This window comes from Ornithorhynchus anatinus, chromosome X5, assembly GCF_004115215.2.
Source record: "Ornithorhynchus anatinus isolate Pmale09 chromosome X5, mOrnAna1.pri.v4, whole genome shotgun sequence".
Lineage (NCBI taxonomy): Eukaryota > Metazoa > Chordata > Mammalia > Monotremata > Ornithorhynchidae > Ornithorhynchus > Ornithorhynchus anatinus.
The window spans coordinates 17,660,040-17,681,613 of NC_041753.1; the positions used below are offsets into that span (position 1 = coordinate 17,660,040).

Genomic DNA, 21,574 nt, shown 5'->3' on the forward strand with positions numbered 1-21,574 from the left:
GTCCAGGTTTAGGAGCTGCTTGGTAACTGTCCAAGTCTGGCTCCAAGAGGAGAAGTGCTTTGAAGTACCAGAGTCCAGATTCTACATTGGTGTAGAGCACTATGCTCTGCTACTGTCACTTGAGCGGCCAACACCCTGGCCCCCACTCAACTGGCTTGTTTAGGGCTGGGAGTCCCAGTCCCATCTCCTCCCCTCCACCTGCCTCCCTTCCCCTCCTCCTTGCCTTTCTCCCCCTATATTCAACTTATTCCTTTCTCAGTTTCTTCCTCTCCAGTCTCCCTTTATTCCCCTCCTTATGTCTCTCTCTCTCTCCCCTCTCCTTTCCCCTCATCCCACTTTAGGTGATGACAATTTTGCTCCCTAAAGCCAGAATGTCCAAAGGAGTTATGATGTTAGAGTGGAAGGTGGGAAGGCTATATATTGGGTTAGCAATCTTGGAACTGCAGGATGGGGGATCTGGCTTTGATAGAAGAGAAAACATTCCTGACAGCTAGGGTTGTTAAACATGGAATGAGTTCCCGGGGGAAGTGATGAAATCGCTTTCTCTGAAGGTCTTGAAAGATCAGATAGATTGTCCTCTATCTGGGATGATTTAGAACAGAGGCTGTGTCGAGAAGGGAAATATGGTGTGAGAGGTGGTGGACTAGGGGATCTTTCACAGCCCCTTCCAGTTCTAAGATTCTATTTTACCCAGAGAGTTGGGTGCATATTGGTAGCAGAGTCTATTCAGGGGAAGATCGTCTTCCCTCTGGGTTTCCTGTGCCCTTTGTTTCTCCAAAGATTTCTTAAAGAAGACATGACCACATTGCAGCTGACCCTACACCCCACTTAAATGTAAAGCATAACCAGTTACTTAGAACAGTCCGAGGAAAGCACTCATCTGTCAAGGTAGCTTCTGACATACAAGGCTTTTCCATTTTGAAATAATGTTCAGGAATTAATTCTCATTGCCTCTCGGTCAATTCGACCAGGTTACTTGCAGACAATAGCATTTAAAAAACCCGAAAGGAACAGGAGGGCAAGAAATGTCTAGGTTATCTAGAGTGGGATAGGCTGCATTAAAAACTGGCATTTCTCCAAGAACATTTTCCTTTAGGTTTTAAATGTGGTATTCAGATAAGCTGGATCTAAAACTGACTGACGTAAGCACTTGAGGTTATATTTTGCTGGACTCCCTCTGCTGTAAATGAGTATGAGACTGAAAAAAAAATCTGGGACAAGAGTATCTCTGCTGTAGATGCCATTAAGGTCCCATTAGAACCCACCAGGTATAATCACATTCACAAGATATCTATGCCCATACCAATGTTGAATTGCCTCTGGAGGGGAGAAAAATCATTGGTTTAGATTTACTGCAATATTTTAGCTGAATAAAATCTGGGTTAGCCCTCTTAACTTTCTCCATAAACTCTTCCCAGCCCAATTTTCCCAGAAAATGAGGACCCAGAGTTTACACTGTGTTTTGGCAATCTCAGGAGAGTAGGAACATTAATGACAGCCCTGGCTGAAGAAAAGTCCATCTTGGTTTTCTTTGGCAGGAACCCCCTAAGCCAGTAATTCTCCAATTCTTTCATCCTGCAACCCCTCACAATATCAAATACACCACTAGGCATTCAAGCAAATGACCAGAGGACTGAGAAATATTTCGTCTTTTTTTGCCACCCCCCCGCCCCCCAGCTGAGGAGCACCTCCTGGGAAAGTGGGATTGGCAGCCACTGGCACACAGATCTTTTCTCCCTTTTGACACCACAGAAGATCCTAACGGTTGGGAAGGCAGTGATGTGTGAGAGAGCCTATGCACACAGTCTCATCTTGCCATCTAACCAACAGCTGGCTGTTCCAAGCTCAGTGACTCCAGTTTCTGCTCCCTGACAGGACCTGTCAGGGGGCCCTGGCCACAGTTTGAGAAACGCTGATCTGACCAGATGGAGAGACCCCTTTAAGAGAATAAAACGGAGCTAAATTTTGGACAGAACTATTTCCAACAATCTGTTAAAGAGAGAGACCACTCAACATTTTCCCTTCAAATACAGATTCTCTATAGTAGTTTATAATTTAATATACGGGATAGACTGGCACTTTCCCATAGAAGTCTCATAAGGCAGGCTCAGATTACTTCACACTTGAGGTACCTAGACCTTGTTGGTGAGCTGGGGGGACTCTGGGACAGACCTTCCCCCCTTCTCTCCCTAAGGTATCTAAATTCTTCCGACTACACCCATCTCTTATGTACCCCAGAAAGTCCCTCTGAATGATCAGTCACTGAATCTGATTATTGTACCAATCAATGGTATTTATTGAGCATTTACTATGTGCAAAACGCTGTGCTAAGTGCTTGGGAGAGCACAATACAATGGAATTAGCGGACACATTCCCTGCCCACAACAAGCTTACAGTCTAGGTGGGGAAACAAACATTAATATGAATAAATAAGCAATTTATTTTTGCTTGTATGGGGGGAGTAATTTATTGCCCCTGTAAAGGGGCTGTAATCACCTACATCCTCACCACCTCATCACCAGTCTCCTACACCATTTCACCAAATCTTCTCCCCACTTCCTCTTAAATTACATAATTAGGGGCTAATGCTGATTGATGCATCATTGTGCATGATATATGCACAAAGGTACCTGTGTTGGGATTGCAGTGTTCCCAAAGCAATAGACTGTAGGTGACAGTGAGAATCCAAATCATTTTTGAGCATTTTAAGAGCTATGCTTGTGTTTGCTGAGGCAGTTTACATGCCACGTTTCTCTTCCTTCCAGACCTGTGCCAATTTTTATTTCTAAACGATTACACATTTTCTCTTGCCAGAATGGAAGAAGAGCTTAAGATTACTTCAGGAATTTACAAAAGTTTATTTCGCTGAACTTAGTGGAGATGGAGGATATTTCACTCCAAACTATCCAATTCCTCACAGTGCAACTGATTAATAATGTGAGGGACAGCTGGTTTTTTTTTTATTATTTCAATATACTGGGCTACCTGTATCACTCAGTCTATCCTTAGGCTCTGTTGGTAGCTTTACTGGAGGACGGGCCATACAACTGGACCCAATGTTTGCTAAATGGTGTGGAAATTCAAGGAGCAGAGAGAGTCCTGAAGGACTCAAATTAAGCTCATCTTCCCAAGAACCCTGCAGTCAATCAGTTCAGCCTGTTGCCAGGAGGCAGAAGGAACATCAATCAAAATTTGCACGGATGGATCAAGTATTACATAGGCAGCAGACAAAACGGGGGGGGGGGGAGAAAATCAACATTTCAAGCAATAAAAAAAAATACAGTGGAACTGCCCCTTCATTAAGGAATCCATCTTGCCTAGCTACTTCTCACAGGGGTGGAGATTTCATTCACTCATCTGCTGAAGTACTAAAATCCTTGGGCTTCTGTTTTACTGAACTCTGAAAAGTTTCCACTTTCTAGCAAAAATATCAAAGGCTTTTTTTTTCTCCAGGAGAACAAAAGACCTAGACGGGACTTGCAGGAAGATATAGTGCTGTAATTAGGTATGAGGTGCCAATAAGGGGAATGGAGCCAAAAAATCTCAGTTGAATGTGATGCATAAGAGAAATTGATGAGGAGCATTGTACTAATGAGATATCTCTTTGCCCAAGTATGCCGAGGGAGTAGCTGCTCTATTGATCCCTTCATGCACACTGGAGACGAGTTGACAGAGTCCTCAACAGACTGGCGACCTACCTACTGGATACTAGTTATTAGGGGTAACTCTTATTTTGAAGTAAAGCTGCATCCACATACTTTGTGGAACAAGCTTAGGGAGAATTTTGGAAGAAATCCCTGTTTGCTTCTATGACTTGCATGAAAAAATAAAGCATTTTTCCCCACTAGGCTTTCATTTATAAGCCTACTTCTTATAAAGGTTTAGAAGCACATGTGTAAAGGCAAAGATGTTTACATTCAGCCACTATTATTTCAAAACCAACTCACTTTCTAGGACCTTGGCTGCACAGTCTCTCACAGATTAATGCAGCTATGTCTCTGATCGAATTTCATGTCTGCAAACCTTACTTCATAAGCTTTCAAAGGTTCTGGCACCCCAGTAGAACATTTGTGAGACCTTAGGAGGTTTTAATTCAGATACTTCCTTTACTCTGAAATCTCCCCCTGCTGTTTTATCAGACCTACTAGCCACCTACTCTTGTCAAATTGGCCTCTCCAGTCTTGGCTTTAATCTCTATGATTTCAGGCTCCTTGAGTTACTATTCATTTAATTTCTCTTTTACAACTTTATCAGTTCTTGGCTTTGATGTTGTTCCCTCCTTCCAATTCTCAGCCTTCATGATTATGTTTTGGGTCTCTCGTTGGATTCCTTTCCAACGGAATCTTTCCTGTGGTTGGTAGGACTGTGGATTGTTCTTCCCTTTGACAATGAGCATCATATAGGTTCACAACTTCCCTGGTGACCTAACCAGGAATGAGTTGCAATGACTCAAGCAAGGACCTTTACCTAACTTAGAAGTAGAAACAATGTGGAGGTTCATGCCTACCATGAAGCCCAACATCAATGAAACAGGATTCTGGTGATTGAGATGAAAGAACAAATGGGTGCTAAGGGTTGAGGAAGAATTGAGAGAGCACATGACTAGAGAAGAATTGACTAGAGCACATGTATTTATTGACTGTATACTGTGTGCAGAGCTTAGATAGGTAAGAACAAGGCAGTACTGCAGAGAGCTGAAGATCTCCAGTTTGATGAGCAAGGGAATTGGGGATGGAAAGGCAGAGATTGCCAAGGTGCTATTTTTCTTTTACAAGAAGAGTCTCAGAGTAAGTCTCTGGATCCTGGAAGTTTGGGGGAAAGGTGACATTTTCAGTGGCTTCAGTATCCTGGAAGGTTTCATATGCTTTAGGATAGTTTAAAAATCTATCCCTACAGTAAACTCACTTCTTTCCAGTTTGTCTTTGGTTGTCATCTGACTGTCTGCCTTGAATATGTCCTGATGCACTTCACGGGGTTCTATTAGTTTTAGGCCCTAACATCCAGCCCAGAATTCTTTGTGGCTGTTCTTGGTTCTTTTAGAAACCAGAGAAAGAGGACTCACTTGACATTCTCTTCCTTCATGATCCAGGCCAACATCTCTAGGTGTGTGTCCTTAGACTCTTTATGTTGACAGTGAAACCAATTCCCTGCTTTGGTCAGACAAGTGATGTAGAGGACCAAAGAAGATAAGGCCAAACACCCATGGCTTCTTGGGAATTAAATGTATATCTCATGAGCCTAATTTTCCTCTGGAAAGTTGGGAAGGTATAAGCATTGTATCTTCTTGGGACAGATGAGGAAAACCACATTTTCCATAATGCCTCCCCAATTCTCTAAGGTGGAGATGGGTTCATGCCTAGTTGCCCCTGCAGCCACACACCTAACTGTGCAGCAGCCAGAACAAATGCTTTTAAAGTGCTGATTCGGGTTGTGGGGTGCCAGATAGCCGGGAAGTGCTGCCGCAGAATCATTGCAGCAACATGCTCCCCAAGGAGCAGCCACCCCCACAGGTGAGCCATGAAATGCTCTAACAAAGCAACCGAGTGAACAAATATTCTGATTGAGTGCAACACCAAAGTCATTGTTCTCTTCACCCCATGAATAACATTGGAGGGCCTCCCCTGAGGCATTTCAACTGCCCATTTGCCCCACTACCTGGCAGGGGAAAGGTGAAAGGGATCAGATGACAACCAGGCTCAATAACACATATAATTTAAAGTGCTGTCAGACCCTCTACATTGCCTGCTTCACAACTGGGAACAGCTGTGAAGGGACAGATTTTTCATTTCATTATCCACACCCAATTCGTGGCTTCCTTGCTAAACTCACTCTTTTCCCTGAGAAGGACAGAAGACAGGAAACTAGTTTCTTAGCTCTCGATGGGGAGAGGGCTAATATCAGACTACGATCCTTAATTTTGTGATTGGCAAAGAAAAGGTCATTCCTCTTCAGAGATGGGGGCAGACGCAGACCCACCTATCTTGAAGCTTTGCTTTCATATATAGAATGAGCCTCCCTTCACTTATCCTTCACTCTTTTAGTAGTCTGTAGTCCACAAACATTCAGTACTGATCTATCCAAACTCAGATGCCTTTCCAGGTTTAAGTCTCTGACTCAGTAGGAATTTCTCATTGCAGCCTATCACAGGGATCCTCTTGCTTAAGAGGGGTGGAGAAATTCACAGTGTAGAAGCTCAACAAATGTCCCTGTTAGGCCTGCACATTATGAGGTAAAGATGTTCCTCCTTCTGCAGTTCCTGGCTAGTCCTCTGTTTGACTTTTAATAGTCCCGCCATGTAATCCTGAAACCAAACCAGAAAAATCTGGGCAGCTAGATCACCGACTAATACATTTCTTACCTCAGTGACAGCAAAACTTCTCTTGCCACAGGGCACCACTTTGTACCACTTGTCATGCAGCACATCCATAAAACCATGTGACTTGTATTGACTGATCAGCTCAGATATATTTGAGGTCAGTAGAGAGTTTGGAGGAAGGCCAATGCCATAGCCTAAGAGAAAATACAATGTAAAATGACATTTTTTGGTTGTTCCTGAGCTATTGCCACAGATACATTTGAATCAGGATCAGTAAAAGAAAACCATGAATTTTTTTTAGAGTCCCTTTTCCCCCCAAAGAGCTCCAAGTGGTTCTTATATGTCACTGAGCCATATGTCATTTGTCAGTGGTAAATGGGTGGGGATGGAGTGGAGAGACGGAAAGCTCCTCCATTAGAGTGTAAGCTCTTTGTGGACAGAGAATATGTCTTTTGCTTCTGGGGCACTTTCCCAAGTGCTCTGTAAAGTGTGCTGCACTCAATAGAAACTTAATAAATTCCACTGGATCAGTGCAAAGTGCCCTCCTATCCTTTAAAGGACCAGGTACGTAGGGACTTCTTACAACCCGAGGCGACCGTACCCTCAGCAATCTCCCAGGACCTCTTACACTTGCCCCTCTGTTCTTTCCTGCCACTAATTATGGCTGAGTTGAGTTTGCTGATTTTCTCTATAAAAACTATGCTATGAATTGCTCTGAGAGAGAGAGTTTTGAATGGACTCTGCTCTGTTACCAAGTAAAGCTTTCTTTTCATGAATTCTGTGGTACAAAAATGGGAAGTTTTACTGAAACATTTAAAATATTTTCAAAAGAAGCTGCGTCTTCTTAATAGAACTCACACTTTTAAAACAGTTTATATAGAGTCCTTTACCTCTTATTATTTGTGTCCGAGGTCATATGAATCAAAATTAGATCTTGTTCTTTTTAAAGAAATATGAAAGCTGGGAAGGGAGGTGTGTTCAATCAAAGATGCAGATAAAATAAATCATTTGGAAAAAGGACTCTGGCTTCTGCTTATCTTCTTCATGACTTAACAATGGACTGCTGAGGAAATAAGTGACTTAGTGACTGACTTAGTGAGTGACCATTTGGAAATCACTCAAAGATGCTGAGAAGGATTCTTAAGCCCTAAGGCTTAAGTCTCCAGGCACTATGGGATACTACAGTTGGTCCACTGTGAGAAGTGTGTTTATGAGGACAAAAGACATAGAGGTGTCTAAATTGTGCATTGGTCTTAGGGTGAGTCAGAGGGTCAGCCCCCACTGCTGTCACACCCTTTACGAATAGATTCTGATCTCACTTTGAACCACAACGGTGGCTCTTTTCGGAAGAGCCTTTTTGAGGAGGGTAGGTACTGTAGTTGCAAAAGGAAGTTTTGGAAGCACTGGAAATGCATTGTCACTGTGCTAGATGAAAAGATGCATTTCATATACTGACTGATATTCAGAGAAATTGTAACTTTGAAAGTGATGAGTATTAAATCACTCCACCCCATCTTATCTAAATTGCCATTCACCTGCAGAAAATAGACCACTTTCCTTTATAATCTAATATTCCAATTTGGGGCACTGTTATGCCCATCCTGAATGATGAAATAGCACTCAGGCCGTGATGGTCCTGCCACACAATTCCAGTTGAAGTGGAAGCTGGGCATGTGGAGGAGGAAATTTACAGGGAAGAATTGGACCTGTGTAGTCAGAAAAGATGAAAAAGAACAATCGGGATGGGGTAATTTTTTCCTCTTTCAATCATCTGCATTTCAGATTTTGCTGTATTCATAGATCAGAAGACAATTTTTTCTAGTTGCAGTCTCAACCTGACATCTTGATTCATTTCTTTCCTTATCATTATTAATAAAAATCTGCCATTGGGGTCTCATTGGCCATTGTGTTGGTGATGGATGAAACGGAGAAGAATCCTTCAACCCTGAAGATGGAGGCATTAGGCTTCTTGGAAAATTGGACACAACTTAAGAGCCCAAGAGAACAATTTTTAGAATAGAATTCAGATCATTCCCTTATAGACAAATTATCTCCTTTGTGCTAAGACTGCTGAAATCGTATTTTGATTAGGAGCTGTGGAGATACGGCTCCATAGTCTAAAACTGACATTTGAATCTTGGTTGTAAAATTTAAGTTTCTAAAGCATGTTGGGTTGTATGATTTGGGCTAACGAAGAGGTTGTGAAAAGAAAAAAAAAATCACCTCCAGCTTTTGGACAGCTCACAGTAGATTTGCCATAGAGGCTTAGAAGAAATGTAATCAAAGTGTATTTTGGAAACCAAGATTTCAAGCAGATTTTGAAAAATGAATAATTTTTTTTAAAACTTAGGGTGGGGAAAACATGGGTTTGAGAGAGATTCCAAGATACCCAGGGCCAATTCTGTGTCCTTGTTATATAACCACTTGGCTTCAGTTTACTGACCCATAATCTTATAGAACTCCTGTGGGCTCTATAAGAATGAACTCATGTTTCCTAAAGGCAGTTTGAGATCCTTGGATGAAAAGTGATATATTATTATTACTCATCCCCATTATTCTCTTTCCTCCTAGGACACCTATTGCTAACTAGATGCAATGCATTACTTTTGGACGTGCATTAATTTATGTCTTACTCTATTTTTTCAAGTCCACTGTGAGTCTTTTGTTCCACTGGTGTATCAAATTCAATTTCACCCAAGGCTTCCTACATTCTCCCAAACCCTGCTTTATAGAAACTCAACATCTTTGATCTCCCTTCTCTGCATATTTGAGGGAGTTGCAGGCAAAACTGGGAGCCACTGGGACTAGTTAGACACAGAACAAAGAACAGGCACATTTTCCCATCTCTATCAACAATTGAACATTTCTAGGGCTTGACATGAGAGAGAAAGGGAAGTGGGATGACTTGTATGTCATTTCAATTAGAGAAATAGGAAACTCTGATGGCATATCCACAGGCATTTGAAAGACACTGAGAAGGTTTAATCCAGCTATATGGTAGCAGAATGGTGTCATATCCTCCTGACGAAGTGAGAGGACCACCTGCCTCATGGTGTCCCTCTTCATGAACTGTGTGATATGTACCGACAATCAGTGCAGTGCGTCAGGGCGCTAGAGTCAGGAGACGTTGGAGGCGATGTCACTGATATATACACACACACGCCTTTGAAACAAATGTAAACGTATATACATTATATAGTCTCTCTATTCTCCCCAGTGCCCAAATTACAGAATAATAAATTCAGGACTTAAGAAGCTCACTCACCTTGATTTCCCCTTCAGGCTAGAGTGTCTGACAATGCTTCCTCAGGAACTGTGAAGGAGAGAAAAGCCATGCTCTGCCCACCCTCCTAAATTCTCTGCTTGAACTAGGCTTATAGCCACTGTGTGAAACCACTGGTTAACAGAGGCTCTTCCTGCAGCTTTTGGAGTTGCTTAGAAATCCAACATGGAGGGAGCCTGTGACAGCTGAAGTAGGCCCAAGAAAATAGCCAGGACAAATATTGTCATCTCTGCCCCCAATCCATCTCCAGTCATATCCTCAAATGGACTAGGCAGTTGGGCTCCTTTATGGAATGGTTGCATTGCGCAAGACCATGGTGGGAGTGGAAGTCAGAGAAAGACATTCTTCCACCTGTAAACCCTCTGAGGAGAGACTAAGGCTCACTCGCTCTTTCCGATACTAGAGTACCCTTTATTAAACTTTAACTGTAACGGACGTGGAGACTGGGGAGAATCTGGCTCAGAGCATAATATTCAGAAAGTCATTTGAAATCTCTCAATGGAAACTCTACTAGCTATTGGGGTGCAACACATTATTGTCCAACGAACCCTGTTTTCTTCATTTCATCAAGAGTTTCAAAAAGGAAATGAGATGTAGAGGAAACAATCCGAGCAACTTTCATCGCATGACTGCACATAAATAGGGTCGTGCAGAATAAACATTACACACATTCATCTACATAAGTTTTGATGACAGTTAAAAAAAAAATCCATCCAATTGCCAAAATGTTACTAGGAAACAAAGTGACCTCCAGCCAGGTCATCACCTCTCTCGTACCAATATTCTGCCTTTCTTCTCATATGCTTAAGTCTTGTTTGTCTGATTCAGAATCGGGCCCCTGGTGGCAAAGACTGCATCTAATTGTTCCAGACCACAGTGATTACATTGTGGCAATAACCCAATAGTGATAATGACTGCCACTCTATTAAAAAACACAGAGCTTCACTTTGCTCTAGGGGTGAGCAGCAGTGCCTTATTCTATGAGCTCACAATACTCCGCCTTTTGGCATTCATGAGAAGCCTCCTCTTAAAAGTAACATATCACTCAACACAAAGTTTCTTGAACACAGATGAGAACATCAACAGGAAGTCAGTAGGAAATTAATTATGGCCTCTGTGGCATCTGGCAACAGGGTGCAGCAAGTCAGAGTCTGTGCTTTTATTACCTTATTATGGTCTAGAGGCCCATCCTAGAGCAAGGATTCTCTTGGCTTTTCCCAGTTGAGAGAAAGCCAACAGTCCGATTTCAAGTGGATTGGGAAAGCCACATCATTCTCAAACAACAAGTTTGATTAATTTTAGCTGCTATTAATGAACCAATGTTTCTAGGCCGGAATTATATTTAATGGTTCTTCACATTCCCAGATGCCACTGAATTTTTTTGTATCAATTGTTGAGCCACAAGAAAGGGGAAGGTGTATATTTGCTGCCTTAAACACCATAGGCTGTCTTCCATTTATTACTGCAACTGGCATCTTGGTTGATACCGGACTCTCTCTGTTTCATTTGGTGGACCTGCTGGTTCTGGCTAGGACCACTATGCCTTGTGAATTTAGAGAGGAGAATGACTGCCCTTAGAAGGAACAGTTTCAACTGTTGCCATTTACCATTCATCAGAAAAACAAAGCCTGGAGTCAAAAATCTGTTAATGTGTTCTAGAGATGTGGGACACAAAGCAGGCAAATTGAGCTGACTTAGTTTTCCTGTTAACAGATTGGAATTGGAAGAGATGTGTGGGGGAGGTCAGGATAGAGCAACTCGGTTATTTCAGATCAAGCCAAGCATTAGTCAGATAGATCAGGTTGGGTGACTGACTGCAGTCATTCTGAGAATCCATCCAGGCAATCAGGGAAGGAAAGCAAGACGACCAGATTTGGAATTTCCAGGGACTTTGAAGAAAATGCTTGCTCTGGTTTTCAACATGTCTTGTAAAACAGAGGTAACCTTTGAACTATGATTATTATCATTATAATTACTATTGTCCTGACAAATTCTCTCATTGCCTCAGATTTCAAGAATCCAAGTCATCCATGAGGTATGAATGAGGACCAACTGGCAGCAGAAAAATAACTATTCCCCTTGCAGGGAAATGCAAGTGATGATTTGTACTTAGTATCTGCAAGCATTCACTTGTTTTGAGGGTCCATTTACTCCCAAAGACCCTGCCTCATTTAAAACGATAATGTAATAATATAAGGTCCATATCTCAGACTGCCTTAATTAATTTCCCAGTCCAAAAGGCTTGAAGAAGTAGCCTCTGAGTACCCATTAAAATAATTGAATGAAAAAACTTTTAGAACCTTGAGAAGGTCACCACTGTAGCCGCAGCTGTGCCTTCTGGATCTGCTGGTCTGAGCCATGAGGAGTCGGAAACCCTGCTGTTAATTTCATATTTCTCACCCTTGTCTTTTCTATTCTTGCTTGTTTGTTTTTCCTTATGTGTCTGTCACCAACCCCTTCCTCCTCTTATCCTAAGATTGTGAACCCTTTGGGAGCCAGGGTCTGTGCCAATAGCTCATCCCGATGCTGGTACAGTGCTTAGCACATGGTAGGCACTTTATAAATACTATTATTACTACTTCTGCTGCTGCTAGTACAACTACTACTAGAAAATAAAAGTCAAGTAGCTAAAGCTGGTTCCTAGCCAGGTTGTCAGTGTGGGTCCAGAGATCCCCTGTCAACAGGTGATAATGGAGTGGGGAACCCAGCATTTTTGAAACGTATACAGGTCAGAGGAGGGGACTGGGAGTGAGGGGGAAAACAGAGGCGGGGGCTGACAACAAAGTAGCTCTGCATGACCTTTACAAGTCCCAGAAAGATGATTTCCACACCCCAAATTCACACATTTCCTGGGGTCGATTTTCTGTGGATTGCTGGTCCTTCTCTGAGTGGTGATTTATCATCAGACTGCAAAGATCCCCAATTCCAGCACTTAATATCTAAGTGGTTTAAAAGCTGAAAATGAAAACAACAAATGACAAATATCCCTTTACATCTGATGTCAGCATTTGCGACTTGCAAGGTTGGCAAACTTAGCACATCCTGAATAAAAGGGAATCAAAAGCAATGGATTAATACCTTCAATGGCAAATGGCTTCCCCACAGTTAGAAGTTTGCAGTCAGCATCTATTGACACCTCATAATCCAGGAGTGCTTTGTCCATGATGAAGGCATCCAGTTTCTCTGGATCGTTCCTATGTTTAAGACCAGACCAAAACATTGATTCATTAATGAACAAAAAAACTCTAAAGCTGATCTTATATTTTTATTTAGGGGACAAAAATGGAAAACTAAAGATGAAGTAAGCTCTTTTGTGGATATCTTAAAATGGCAAAGATTTGGCTCTTTTTTTGGTATCACTTCATGGTTGCTATACAGTAGGGGCTCAATAAATACTGTTCTTATTGATCATGGTGACAACCCCCCCCCCCCGGAATCTAAATGACCCAAGTAAAATTAAATTCAGAGTTCTGTGTCCTATTACAGTGGACTTGACTAATCAAATAAATTGCTAAAATCAAACAACCATCAATACAGCCAATCAATAACTTCATTCATCAACAATCCAAACAATGGTCAAACCAATTATTTACAAGTCAGGTGGCAGCCTGGTGCAAACCTAACCACTGGTCCGAATTCTCAGCTTGGCCAAAGATGAAGGTAGCGGAAGATAAAAGTTGTCATGCAGCTCTCAGAATCTCCAGGAGAGGGGGGGAATAAGAAAGCAAACCATTTTTCCAGAGAAGACCCATTTCTTCCCAATGGGGTCAGTCTCCAGTCCCACAGAGTCAATCTCAGAATGGATGGAGAGGGTTTCTATAGGACTGGAGATAATCTCCAACTGGGTGGAATGGATCTCTATACAGTCAGAAATGGTCTCTGTTAGGATGGAGGAAGTTGATCTGGGTGGAGCTCCTGTTTGTTTGCCAGGCTCTTGTGGGCAGGAAACATGTCAACCAACTCTGTTCTATTGTACTCTCCCAAGGGCTTAGTACAGTGCTCTGCACAAAGCAAGCCCTCAATAAATACAACTGATCGACTGCTTGATGGAGAGTTACGGAACTGGTCTGATTGGTGGTTCAGGGACTTGTCCCCAGTTGAGTGTGTGGGGAATGAGACTGTGAGCTCCTCGTGGGACAGGGACTGTGTACAGCCTGATTTGCTTGTATCCACTCCAGTGCTTAGTACAGTGCTTGGCACATAGTAAGCGCTTACCAGATGCCACAATTATTATTTTTACTATACTTACTCCTATCTAGGGCCATCAACCAATCAATCAATGGCATTTACTGGGCACTTACCATGTGTACTAAGCACTCGGGAAAGCACAATACAGTAGAGTTGGTAGATACTATGCCTGCCCAGGAGGAGTTTAGAGTCTCCAGAGCCATGCCCTGCTGACTGGGGTGAGGCATTATGGCATGTAGGAGGTTGAGTAGCCAGCATCATCTAGTCTCTACTCTGCTTTTAGGATTCTGTCACGGGGACGAAGTGTTCTTACTTCACTCTCTTCCCTCGGCTGCCAGGTGGTAAAAAAGTTACTGTCAGTCAGTCCATCATATTTTTTGAGCACTTACTGTGTGCAGAGCACTGTACTAAGCGCTAGGGAGAGTACGATATAACAGTATCACAGACACATTCCCTGCCCACAACGAGCTTACAGTCTAGAGGGGGACACGCCATTAATATAAATAAATTACAGACATGTACATATGTGCTGTGAGGTGGGGAAGGGGGGATGAATAAAGGGAGCAAGTCAGAGAGGTGCAGAAGGGAGCTGAAGAAAAGGAAAAGAGGGCTTAGTCAGGGAAGGCCTCTTGGAGATGTGCCTTCAATTAAGCTTTAAAGGGAGGGGAGAGTAATTCTCTGTCAGATAATGGCGGGGGAGGGGGTTGACTGTCAGTGGCTATTAGGGTTATTCTCCCTGTAGTTAAACCACACATGCTGGAGAGGAAGACCAAAAAGTGGGAAGATTCCTCTCCTCTGCATCCCCCCCAACCCTCTAGGATAGAGTTTAGTCCTCTCCATGCCCAGGAAGGGCCATTACTACTACCATTGATATTTCTTAAGCACTTACTATGGGCCAAGCACTGTACTAAGTGCTAGGGTAATAATAATGACAGTATTTGTTAAGCACTTGCTATGTGCAAAGCACTGTTCTAAGCACCAGAGAGGATACAAGGTAATCAGGTTGTCCCACATGGGACTCTCAGTCTTAATCCCCATTTTACAGATGAGGTAACTGAGGCCCAGAGAAGTTAAGTGACTTGCCAAAAGTCACACAGTGGACAAGTGGCAGAGTTGGGATTAGAATCCATGACCTCTGATTCCCAAGCCCATACTCTTTCCACTGAGCCACGCTGCTTTTCAAGGGCAGGGTGGATACACATACTAGCTTCATCTTGGTAGGAAAGGAAGAGTGGTGTGCATTGGCTTTCCAACTGCAAGTTACTAAAGCCAAATATTTCTGAAACTGTAACCTATCTCTCTAGACTGTAAGCTTCTTGTAGGCAGGGAATGTGTCTGCCAACTTGGCTGTACTGTACTCTCCCCAGCGCTTAATACACTGCTCTGCACACAGTAAGTGCTCAACTGATTGAGCACCGTTGATTGATTGATTGAACTGAAGTATTTTCTACAGGATGTGCCCTGGGCTACAGAGAAAACTTTCATAAAACACATCTTGAAAAGTCTAGCAGTCTCAGTCTCGAAGGCAACACCATGAATTCCAAGATGGCATCCTGGCTTCCTTCATTTTTCTATTTTTCTCTTTGGAAAATCTGGAATCTTTCAGGAATCAGAAAGGGCTCTCATAATGAAACCTATGAACCCTAATTTAAGGCAGGGTTTATGGTACCCAGTAGCTGTAATGACTATTTTAAAAACTGCAATGTCAGAATGTAACCACTCTACTATGGGGCTATTGTTTGGCTATAAAAGAGAATCTGTGCTATACAATCATCTTTCAGCAGTTCAATTTGGTTCTAAACAGAGCTTCCTTTTAGCCTGGATATTAGACCTGCAAATCATGGAAATGATTCACAATTTTCTCTCCCCAGCACCGAAAAGGAATGACTCCAGCTCTTTTTCTCACTAGAAATCAGTTATCCTCACTTGTCAATACTCAGTAGATATTTGTGGTAAATATGGAAAAGTGTAATAATTTAAGGGTTTGGGTTCAGTTCTAGAAATCAATACATACTTAACGGTAGTCCTAATTCTCTGTCAAGTGGAAATGACAATATTTTTCTACTTTGATAGAGTATGCTAGGAAAGAATTAACATTTTAAAAGTTCTTGCAAAATTCAAAGTGCCATTTGGGTATCAGTGGTGAAATAGTGGAATACAAGGGTCTTTTACTGGATCTGATTTATAGTCCATAAGGTTTGTCAGTCTTCATCAGGAGACTATACAATGAGCTAATAGATTTGGACTGATTAGTAGTGAGATATTCATTTTTTAGCTGTCTATTTCCTTCTTGTAGTCACTAGTCACTTATTATCCCAGAAATACCTTTTATTTTCAGCCTAAAGCCACAGACACAGCCTACAATGGTTAATGCACTTCAAAAAGTGAGAAATTCACTCCCTTCTCTCCAGTAAGATCAGACCTAATATTCCATGACTGCTTCATCCTAATGTGAATTCTACTAAGATGGCTTTCTTGTCCTAAAAGCCTGCTGCTGCTACTGCTGGGGTGTAATGAACACTATCATTTCTTCTGTCCTGGAGATGGATACACCGCACCCACTGCCTTGTATCTTTTTTCCCTTCTACAGGACACTTTCAGAATTAGTTTTGCATCTCCTAGTAGCAGAAGGCTTGCTGTGGGATTAGAGCTTCATTATGGAGTGAGTGTTGCCTGGGAACACTTCAGCACTCTTCTGCATTACCCATGTTTTGATCATTACATTGGCATTATTCTCTCCAAGTCATGACAAACCTTGCCTTCTGCCGCGATAATGTTAACATGGAGACTCTGTGCAACGGTACTACTGGTGAGGGATTATGAAATTGTTTTGCACACTACAGAAGCTTGATTTAAAAAAAAAATCAGCAACTAAACCATCTTTCTGTCCGTGATCACTTTCTTGACTTAAGACGTTGAGACTCACTTGAGGTACTCCACTCCATCTGGGGTGGCTGGCACATTGTACCTTCTCATATATTCATGCATTTCCGGGAAGCTTTGTCTCACGTAATCTTCAGCACTGCTTTCTCTGACAGTTCCAAAGCGAAAGCCTTGGGAGGGATGATGGAGCTAGGAGGGGAGAAGAAAAAGAAAAAGCTCAAGTGTACAACCAATCAATTGTATTTACTAAGTGCTTACTGTGTGCGGATCACTATACTAAGCACTTGGAAGAGTGTGTTACAACAGAATTGGTAGACATGTCCCTTGCCCACAACGAGTTTACAGTCCAGAGGGTTGTGTTGTCATTCTCCCCAATATTCTCCTTATGCCTTGTTGATTTAACTGAAAGCAAATGTAAAACTGTCAACACCTTCCCCACTGCACCCTCCCCGCCACACACTGATACCCTTCTCACTGTCCAGTTACTTGCAGTTTCAATTACATAGCCAATTGCCACATAGGGAATCCCTCTAATTTAATAAGAAATCACACAAGCAGCAAATCCAAATAAATCTTCCACATCATCTGGAGAACTTATCATAAGGTATGTTAGGTATATCAATGAACCAATCCATCAATGACATTTTTTTGAGTGCTTACTTTGTGCAGAGTACTGTACTAAGATATTGGGAGAGATTAATACAATAGAGTTGGTAGCCATGATCCCTGCCCACAAGGAGGTTACAGTCTAGACTACGTCAAACTTTGGCCATCATCATATGGGGTTACTAAAGGGAAGATGTTTCTTCTGCATGTACTCAACATGGTAACAAGCTAAATGTTCTTTTCTCATTTTAGCAGAATGTGTTTCTCTTTTACTATGAGAATGACATTTTATCAAAGCTATTTACTGAATATTTACTGTGTGCAGAGCACTGCACCAAGTGCTTGGAAGAATACAACAGAATTGGTAGACATTCCCTGCCCACAAGGAGTTTACAAGCTAGAGGGTCCACAGTGTATTCAAAAGCTTCCATCCCAGAAGGTCCAAGGCACTTTTCCAAACTCTGTAGATTATTGAAATTATCACACAATAACACTTATTCCTCAAGCATAATCATGTGAATTTATCAACTGTTTATAGTCTAATTGCTAGAGAACACAGCAGGAGACAAGGTGCAAACTGCTTCATGTGCTCCTCTAATCGTCTATGGAGGCCATACTGGCTCTTGGCAACAAAACACCACAGATTCGGATTGAAAGAGTGGCAGAAGAATATCTCTAAGGGGAAGAATGCAATGATAAACAATTGGCTTGGGGTGCGTGGCTTAGAATTCACCCTCTTGCAAAAAGGGTTATGGGATCAAGGACTATATTTAGTTTAGGGCTCTGCATTCAGGCCCTTTCTTGTGAACTTGAATAACAACTCTTCATTCAATCAACGGTATTTATTAAACACTTACTGTATGCAGAGCACTGTATAAGTGCTAGGAGAGTAAAATAGAATCGTTAGACACAATCCCTGCCTACAAGGAGCTTATAGTAGCAGCTTTATTTGGCCCAACATGCTCAAACATTATTGCAAATTCCAAAGATTATATTCTTCCTCATCTTTTGAGGGATGGAGGCTGTTTTCCAAGTATTGACTAAGGTCCATACTGTTAGACTTGTCACACCACACACCCACAAAAGAAATTACAAAATCATCTTAATGAAATACCCATGGGGTTTCCAAGGAACAGGCCCCTATAGTGTTGCTAATTCAACTGCCAGTACTTATTTCTTTCCTCTTTTCACCCATTCCTGCTTCTCTTATCCCATCCTTTTATGTTTCTCTATCAAAATGAGGTTTAAAGGATTGTGAAGTTATTAGTAATGTGGTTTTGAATAAATAGCAGCATTACAGAAATGGAAATATAAATCACTAAACATTCAGGAAAGGGTACTCTTGTGGGTGTCTCACAAGGAGAATTATAGCTAGGTAATGAATTCATCATTAGATATTATATTGTGCACTCCCTCTTACCCCCCTCCTTTCTCTTAACCCTCTTCATCATTCCCTCTTTCTCTTTCTTCCTTCTCTATGACAAAAGACATACCAGATTTTACTTTGTTGTCTTCCTTCATCTGACTGTATTACTGGTCCCTTGCAACCACTTTCTTTCCATTACTATTTCCTGGCATAAACTCTTGAAAACAATACCACTTCTTTCTAAAGAGACCAGTCATAGTTAAGAGAAAACAACAGCCTCACTGGTTTCACTGTCACTTTGGGAGGATCATTCTTCAGAGAAATTCACTTCCAATGATCTTTTGAAAAATATATGACTAAGAGCAATCAGACTAAGCTATTAACCACTACGCAAGACTTACTGGGAAGGGAACTGTCATCTACAGTAAAACTTCATATAGCATTCTAATTGCATTTTGGAAAACTCTCTGACTTGTGAATCAATCAACAAATCAATGGTATTTACTGAATGCTTACTGCATGCAGAAGACTGACCTAAGTGCTTGGGACATTAGAATACCAAAAAGTCAGTAGATGAGATACCTGCCCTCAGGGAGCTTAATTCCTACTTGTGAAACAATCAATGGTATTTATTGAGCACTGTACTAAGCATTTGGAACAGTACAACAGAGTTGGCAGACGCAATCACCACTCACAACTAGCTTACAGTCTAGAGACTATTATATGGGTCACTGAGTCAGTGGTAATGTTCTCAAATTTTTCATCATCAGCGTCATCAATGATATTTGAGTGTTTACTGTGTGCAGAGCACTGTACTAAGTTCTTGGGAGAGTACAACAGACTTGGTATATACATTCACTGCCCACAACAAACTCATAGTTACTATTTTGATGAGGACTGAACATACTTAAAATAGGCATTATTTATATATAGCCCTGTGACTATATCTATGCATTTGTGCATCTATATCGTTGTCTATTTCCCAATGATTTTCTGCAGTGTGTGTGCGTATTATATATGTGGTTCTCTGGGTGTCTATGAGTATGTGTATATGCTAACTCCCTTGTTTGTTCTAAATTTATCCTTACTTTTATGGAGTATCTTCCAGCACTTAGTACAGTTCTCTGCACATAGTAAACGCTCAATACTATTGAATGAATGATTGAATTTTTATGATTGTTTCTTTAAATCTATTTTTAGGGCAATTGAGTGGGATTTTGCTGGGCAGAAGTTATCTATGTCTCTTCCCTATATGTGTTTCCCACCTGAAAGAGACCTGGCTCTGTAAACCACATTTAGCAAGAGCTATTTTAGACTAAAACATGACTTCCTTTGACAATAGTGGAGAAGTAATTCTTTGTACTCTCTCAAGTACCTAGTATAGTACTTTGCGCACAGGCGGAGTTGCAAATACTATTGAATAATAATGAAGCAATGCTATGGGCATTTTAAAACTGCATCTTGAGTCTCCCAAGAGGCAGAAGTGTAAATGTTGTTTTGTTGAAATCCCACTGTCACTTCACTACATACAAGGTTCTACTGCAGGAAACGTACGTCTTTAACCCTGACGTATCATCTGCCTGCAATCAATTAAATAATATGTATTCAGCACCTACTGTATGCAGAGCACTGTGCTTTGGGAGAATATAATAAAAACAGCAGACATGATTTTTCCCTTCAAGGATCTTATACTCTAGCAGGGGAGGTAGACATTAAAATAAATTACAAATGGGAGGAAATAATAGAGCATAAAATATAAGTGCTGGGGGGGGTGTGCATACTTAAGTGCTTAGGTGAAGTAGTTGGGGGATATAATGTGAGGAGGTTAGAAATTAATTGGAAAAGATCTGGTGGAGGAGATGTGATTTCAGGGTTTTGAAGACTAGGAAAGCAGTGACCTATTGGACATCAAGAGGAAGGGGCGCAAGTGTGAGCAAGCAGTCAGCAGCCGGGGAGACAAGAACCAGGAGGCATAGCGAGTAGGTTACTTTGAGAGAAGCAAAGGGTGTGAGTGGGAGTGTAGTGGGAGAAGAGATTGGATAAGTAGTAGGGAGAGAGGTGATTGAAGGTCTTAAAACCAACGGTCAGGAATTTTTGCTTGATGTGGAGAGGAATGGGCAACCACGAGAGGATTCTAAATGAGTGGGAGATGTGTGTAAAATGAAGTCTTAGAAGAATGATCTAAACAGCAGAGTGATGTTTAGACTGGAGAGTAAAGAGACCGGAGGCTGTGAGATCAGCAAGAAGGCTGAAGCCAGGATATGACACTTGCCTCAACCAGTGTGCTGGCCGTTTGGATGGAGATGAAGGGACAGCTTCTAGAAATATAGAGGAAGAACTGACAGGATTTGTGACAGACTGAGTATGGGTGTTGAAAGAGAGGGAGGAGTCAAAGGTGATGCCAAGGTTCCAGGCTTCAAAGATGGGGAGAATGGTGGTGTTGTCAACTGTGATTGGAAAGTAAGGGGAGGAGAGGATTTGAGAGGGAAGATGAATCTGGGGCATGCTGAGTTTGAGGTGGCAGTGGGACATCTGTATAGAGACATCCTGGAGGCAGGAAGTAGTCCAAGATTGCAGAGAAGAGAGGGGTCAGGGATTTCCTCTTGTCTCCAAGACATCTCCACTGGAATGTTCCACCAGCATCACAAACTCAACATGTCTAGAACAGAACTACCCATCTTTCCCTCTAAATCCATTCCTTCTCCTAACCTTCCATCTTGACTGATAACACCCCCATCCTTCCCTGTCCCAGAAACCTGCAATCTTAATGTCATCCTCAATTCCTCATGTTACTTCAAATCTTGCATTCAATCTGCTGCCGAATCCTGCCAGTTCTTCCTCCACAAATTTCCTGAATCCACCACTTCCTCTCTACCCAGTCACAACACTGGTACAAACTCTAGTCATATCATGGCTAAACTACTGTATTGGT

At 41.8% G+C, this 21,574-nt stretch overlaps 1 protein-coding gene across 2 annotated transcripts in view; it reads right to left on the bottom strand.

Annotated features, from left to right (window-relative positions):
* The window catches only part of GRIN3A (glutamate ionotropic receptor NMDA type subunit 3A), a 142,280-nt gene that overhangs the window by 23,638 nt on the left and 97,068 nt on the right, over positions 1-21,574 (bottom strand). For both annotated transcript variants that reach the window (XM_029056128.2, XM_029056127.2), the window contains exons 4-6: positions 16,714-16,859; positions 12,678-12,793; positions 6,359-6,510 (exon numbers count right to left, since the gene is read on the bottom strand). In XM_029056128.2, coding sequence (XP_028911961.1) covers positions 6,359-6,510; positions 12,678-12,793; positions 16,714-16,859 — 414 coding nt within the window. The remainder of the gene's footprint in view (positions 1-6,358; positions 6,511-12,677; positions 12,794-16,713; positions 16,860-21,574) is intronic.